Genomic DNA, 6714 nt, shown 5'->3' on the forward strand with positions numbered 1-6714 from the left:
CGCCCTCCCTCTCTCTCTCTCTCTCTCTCTCTCTCTCTCTCTCTCTCTCTCTCTCTCTCTCTCCTCTTTCACTTCCCATTTCTAATCCATTGGGAAATCCTTTTGGCTCTATCAATAATATATCTAGTCTACCTTTCATTATCTCTGCTCCTGCCAATCAGATCGGAGCTTCCCTCCTCTTTCCCTTGGTTTACAGTAACAGCCTCCTATTTGTTTCCTTGCTTTAGCCCTTGCCATCCTTCATTCTTTCTTTTTTTAATTTTTAAATCATTTTTTATTTTTCAATTACAGTTGACATACATTATTATGTTAGTTTCTCAGGTGTAGACCCCAATGATTAGACACTACATAACTTACTAATTGATCATCCCACTAAATCTTGCACCCATCTGACACTGTAAATAGTTATTAGATTATTGACTATATTCCTGATCCTGTACTTGACATCCTCATGACTATTCTGTAACAACCAATTTGTACTTTTTTTTATGGTTGAGTCATAGTCAATTTTCTATGTTCACCACCTCTTTATTGATGGACACTTAGATTTCTTCCATATCTTGCCTATTGCAAATAATGCTGCAATGAACATATGGGTGATAAATATGTATTTGTTGCCATTTCATTATTCATATTTTGATCATTTTTTCTTCTACTTCTTAAATAAAACCCTTTAACATTTTTTGTAATACTGGTTTGGTGGTGTCTGAAAAGCTATTTATTTGTCTTTTGATTCTCAATGATAGCTTTGCTGGGTAGAGTAATCTTAGTTTTAAGTCTTTGCCTTTCATCACTTTGACTATTTCTTGCCAATTCTTTCTGACGTGCAAAGTTTCTGTTGAGAAATCAACTGACATTCTAATGGGAGCTCCTTGTAGGTAACTGACTCCTTTTTTCTTGCTGTTTTTAAGAATATCTTTTTCTTTTTAACCTTTTGCATTTTTGTTTATTTGTTTGTTTTCTAAATATATTTTTATTGATTTCAGAGAGGAAGGAAGAGTGAGAGTGAGATAGAAGCATCAATGATGAGAGAGAATTATTGACTGGCTACCTATGCACACTCTCTACTGGGGATCAAGTCTGAAACCTGAGCAAGTGCCCTGATAGGGAATTGAACCATGACCTCCTAATTCATAGGTCCATGTTCAACCACTAAGCCACACTGGCAGGGCACCTTTTGCATTTTAGTTATGATGTATCTTGGTGTAGACCTCTTTGGGTTCATCTTTCCTGGAACTCTCTGTGTTTCCTGGACTTGTACATCTTTTTCCTTCACCAGGTTAGGGAAATTTTCTTGCTTTCTCTCTCTTCTCCTTCCAGCACTCCAGTGATGCAAATATTAGTACACTTGAAGTTGTCCAAGAGGCTCCTTACACTGTTCTCGTTTTTTATTCTCGTTTTTTCATTTTGCTGTTCTGATTTGGTGTTTTTTGCTTCCTTATTTTCCAAATCTGATTTGATTCTTGGCTTCATCTACTCTACTATTGATTCACTGTAAATTATTCTTTTCTTTCTTTTTTTGTTGTTGTTATTTCTTACTCAAAGATATGTTTTCATTGATTTTTTTGAGAGAGAGAAGGAAGAGGGAGAGAGAGAGAAAAAACAACAACAACACATTGATGTGAGAGAGAAATACCGATCAGCTGCTTCCCTTACATGCAATGACTCTGGATCAAACCCACAACCTATGTATGTATCCTGACTGGAATTGAACGCATGACCCTTTGATGCATGGAACAACACTCTAACTTACTGAGCAACACAGGCCAGGGCCCTGTAAATTATTCTTCATTTCAGTTATTATATCTTTCATTTCTGACTGGTCCTTTTTTATGCTGTTGAGGTTCTCCTAATAACCAGTGTTTTGAACGCTGTGTCTAGTAGATTGCTTATCTCCATTTTGCTCAATTCTTTTTTTGGAGTTTTGTTCTGTTCTTTCACTTGGGACAATTTTTTATGTCCCCCAGGTTTGGTAAATTGGCTTAATATAGTAGGTGTTCTATAGGATCTGGTGGCATAGCCTCCCCGATCACCCAAGCTGGGCACTGGAGGTGTACCCCATTCTGTTTAGGCTGTGTACACCCTCCTATAATAGTTGAGCCTGGATTTCTATTGGCACATCAGTGGGAGGGATTTATCTCCAGGCTGATCAGCTGCAAGGACTGGCTGTGACCACAGATCTCTGACCATCATGGAGGATCCGCTGTGCAGGGGGCCACCTCACAGAGCAGCACTTACTTTAGCAGGACTCTAGTACCCACTGAGTCTGCTCCTTGAATGTGTATCTTGTGAAGCTTGTTGAATGGTGATGTTTCAACATGGTGTGAAGTTATTCACCAGATGCACTGGCTCTTGGGCCTCCCAGGAGGGTCAGGCCAATGTCAGCCTGCCTGTGTTCTTCCCGGTGTACCCAGCTTGAGCTGCGAAGTGATGGGTGCTGCTTGTGCTGGGCTTGAAGATGCCCAGGGTAGCCAAGTTGTGAACAAAGGCTGGTTTCTGCTGTGCCAGGCCTGGGGATACTTAGCAAGAGGTAAGGGGCATACTAAGGCCAGATGCTGTTTGTTTAGGGGATTTTAGGAAAGTCTGAAGCATGAGCCAAGACAGGCGATTCCTATGAAAAGCCACTAGAAAGGGCTTGGGTGGGCCCACAGGTTGGGTGGGGCAGGGCCTCAAGGAATCATAAATGTGGGGCAAACAGTGTGAGTCAGGTTGGTCGGGATTCAGATATGGAGACTGTGGGCTCTGTGGGAGAAGGTCTAATCAAAAGAACTATGGCCTCTGCCAGTACTTCTGTCTGGGAGAAAGCTGCTTCCCCAACTCTTAGCCTGATGCTGGACAATTCAGTTCCTCTCTGTGTGTCAGGTGCCTTTTAAGTTGCTACCCCAGCACTGGAACTCAGGGGAGTGAGTCTGAATAAGTTTGTGCATGGGTCCTTTAAGAGGAACTACCTGGGACTCCAGCAGCCCTCTGTTTCTCCGCAACCTCCCAATCCGCCCTGCTCTGTGCATGACAGAGGGCGACGCCCCAACTCCCCAATCGGCCCTGCTCTGAGCCCAACCAGGGGCTGCACCTAGGGATTGGGCCTGCCCTCTGCCACCCAGAAGCAGGCCTAAGCCAGCAGGTTGTTATCTCCCAAGGGGTCCCAGACTGCTAGAGGGCACAGGCCGGGCTGAGGGACCCCCCTCCCTGCCGAGTGCACAAATTTTTGTGCACCGGGCATCTAGTCCTATCTAATAAAAGGCTGACATGCAAATTGACTGAACAGTGGAACAACCGGCACTGACCACCAGGGGGCAGACGCTCAGTGCAGGAGCTGCCCCCTGGTAGTCAGTGCACTCTCACAGGGGAAGCACCGCTCATCCAGAAGCCCTGAGCTGGGCTCACAGCTGGCAAGCGCAATGGAGGTGGCGGGAGCCTCTCCCGCCTCTGGCTGCACTAAGGATGTCTCACTGCTGGCTTAGGCCTGCTCCCAGTAAGCCAGCAGTCAGACATTCCCCGAGGGCTCCCAGACTGCAAGAGGGTACAGACCAGGCTGAGGGACCCCCCCACACACCACCCCAAGTGCACGAATTTCGTGCACCAGACCTCTAGTATAATATAATTATCTCATGTTTTTATTGTCTGTCTTTTTTGTTAGAGCAGATTTAATCTCCATAACAGGGCAGAAATTTTTGTGTCTTTTTTCACCATTGTATTACAAGCTCTTAGAACAGAGCCTGACACATAGTAGGGTCTCAGTAAACACTTGTAAATTTCATAGAATCACAAAGTAAGTCAAAGTGATGACTAGCATTAGGCACAATGAATTGGATGGCCCTCTACTGAAAAACAGTATAAACTATAGTGGAGAAAAATCTGTCCTAGTTGTAGTTTTGTGTCACAAACCACACCAAAATTTGTGGCTAAAACAATAATTTATTACTAACTTTCACAGTTTTGGAGGTTGGCAGGCTCAGCTGAGCATGTACAGTTAAACTGATGCCTGTAATAGGAAGGAAGTTGGGGCTGGTCAGGTATCTCTTTTTTCCAGGTGTCATTTCCACTAGTCTGGTTTGGACTTTACAGGATAGCAGTAGTCATGATTTTTCACATGGTGGCTGGCATAAGTCAAGTGGCAGCTTCAAGTCTTCTTGTAGCTTTAGAAGCCTCTGAGTCATTTTCACCATTTGATATGGGAATATCACATACACATACAAAGAGGGAAGGAATTGATGACCTCCATCTTGAAGAAAAGATCTCATCTGTAAGTTAAGGATAAGTAATATTAGATAAGTAGACTAGCCTCTTAGGCATACTTTGGTGGGAAAGTTTGAGATACATTATTAAGGGAAATGAAAGTTGATCTAACCAAATTCATTATTTATATTAAGAATATTACATTTCCAGTTACCTCAGTTACACGTTAACTGTTTATAAGTAGAAAATACCAGTAATAAGCGAGTCTAATATTTATGACCATAGAGAGATACTCATTCAAGTCTTTGGTTTGAATGCACGAATAGGTGATGAAAAATGCCACAAAATCATTCTATACTTAATTTTTGATTTTTTACTATTATGAGATATGTATCTAATAGCTAGCATATATAAAAAATACTTAGTATAAATGGATTTCTAATTTTGCTTACCTATCTGTTTTTAGTGATATAAATGTGTTTATTGACACACCTGAGAAAAATTCACCTTTCTTCCTTGGGGTCAGTTCTGTCACCACCAATGTGCATCGTTTTTGCCCTGTGTTGCAAAGCAGAATGGCATTTCTAAGCTGGTGCCAGTTTCTTGGAAAGGAAAATCATGAAAGGTGTTTAAAGTAATCATTTGTGCCTAGTGTTCTTACAAAGCAACATTCAGTTAATCTGCTTCTGAACATCCAAAAATGAAGAATTTCTGGATTCTTTTTAAAATTGTGTCCTACTCTTATGCCAAAATGTTAGTTCTTTTTGTACTAGGGACAATCCTAGTTCATAAAAACCCTTGACTAACAGTTCTTTTTTTTCCATTAATTCATATTAGCCTTGGCTAAGAAATATAACTAACTTTGGAGTTTTAATTAATTAATGTATTATTTTCACTGATTCCATTACCATAATCGCATACTAAAAAGACTACTGAACTAAAAGTCAGATGACCTGATTTTTATAATTTATATAATCTTTTTCTATTCACTTAACCTTCTCTATATATACTCTACCTTCTTTGTGGGGTATTTTAAAGATGAAATGAGGAAATGCTTTAAAAGAGTAAAAACAAATAGTATTTAAATACAAAGTATTATAATAGAAAGAAGATAGTTGTATTTTCCATAACATTGAAGAAGCTAAAGACTTCAAAAATCTTTAAAATTTTCTGGAAACTGTAGATGATATATGTATAGTACAAAATTCTAGATCTAGTAATGAACATTTGTAAGGCACATGGTATGATGTCTATTCCTCCTGCCTCATTCCTTTTATTTTTTGTAGTAGGTGCTTTCACTTTTTCCAGATAAATTTCCTTGTTTCTCCTCCCCCGTCGTACCACCCAATACATACATTTACCCACAAATACTTTTGTATTTCTTCAAAGGGAGCCACCATTAAGAAAGATGAGCAGACTGGGGCCATCGTTGTGGCTAGAATCATGAGAGGAGGGGCTGCAGATAGAAGTGGTAAGAGTTTAAATGTTAAGTGAATATAGATGAGTCATGCTTCATTTCAGAGATAACATTTTTAATATTTAACTAAGAGGATAATAATCTTTTGATATAATACAACAAACAAGAAATAAAATATTTTTCTCCCTCTTTATATATGGAGACTTGTATAAAAATAAGTGAAAAATAAATCTCTCTACTCTCTTAGTTTACATGTGCTTCCAAGGTTACAATTCAGACTTGAAAGATACCACTAAAAGCATGCAGCCTTTTTTTAAAAAAAGTAAAAATTATTTTCTATGATGGAAATTATATGCATTTCTAGACACTGAGCGTGTTTTTCTTTGATGTTATCGTCTTTGATTCATTGCTATACAGATGCATGGAATCTGAAACCGGAGAAGCCAGAAGGTCTTCTTTTCAATCCTCAGATGTGTAACTTACAGTTTCTTTTGTACGTAACATTGCTAATTTACTGAATTTGCAATTACTCAGGTCTTATTCATGTTGGTGATGAACTTAGGGAAGTGAATGGGATACCAGTTGAGGATAAAAAGCCTGAAGAAATCATTCAGATTTTGGTAAGCTGAAATTTTATTTTAAATTATCAATAAAATTAAATCACTATATATCCAACTTGGTTATGAATACAGGATTTGGATTTAGTACAGGCTTCAAATTCCAGCTCCATCACTTAATCCTTATGTGTCTTTGGAAAATACCTTAACCTTTTTATTGCCTCGGTGTTTTCAGTTACAAAATGAGAATAAGAGGAGTTAAATATCTCACTGGAGTGTTTTGAAGATTAAATGAGCTAAAGAGTTTATTACAGGGCCTATCCAAATTAGATGCCATCTTTTTTGGTAATGCATTTATCTTTATCTTTCTCCCATCAATATAGCCTGTGCTTTCTAGGTATATAAAATAGTAAAACTAATTTAAATGTCTAATGAAATCCAAAACAGAATGAAATTATTTTAGTCCTTGACAATATTTATTTTCAAGTTCATTTGTAAAGATAAAATGAAGAGAAACTCTCCCTGTTACATATGAAAACATATTATGAATCTACAGAAATAAAA

At 38.9% G+C, this 6714-nt stretch overlaps 1 protein-coding gene across 4 annotated transcripts in view; it reads left to right on the plus strand.

The window, feature by feature from the left end:
• The window catches only part of MPP7 (membrane protein, palmitoylated 7), a 240166-nt gene that overhangs the window by 147185 nt on the left and 86267 nt on the right, over nucleotides 1-6714 (plus strand). For all 4 annotated transcript variants that reach the window (XR_001512606.1, XM_006756156.2, XM_006756157.2 and 1 more), the window contains exons 6-7: nucleotides 5566-5647; nucleotides 6128-6213. Coding sequence is in view for 3 of the 4 variants with exons in the window: in XM_006756156.2 (XP_006756219.1) it covers nucleotides 5566-5647; nucleotides 6128-6213 (168 nt within the window). In the remaining variant the exon portion in view is untranslated. The remainder of the gene's footprint in view (nucleotides 1-5565; nucleotides 5648-6127; nucleotides 6214-6714) is intronic.

The sequence above is a fragment of the Myotis davidii genome, unplaced genomic scaffold (assembly GCF_000327345.1).
Source record: "Myotis davidii unplaced genomic scaffold, ASM32734v1 scaffold494, whole genome shotgun sequence".
Taxonomy (NCBI): Eukaryota; Metazoa; Chordata; class Mammalia; order Chiroptera; family Vespertilionidae; genus Myotis; species Myotis davidii.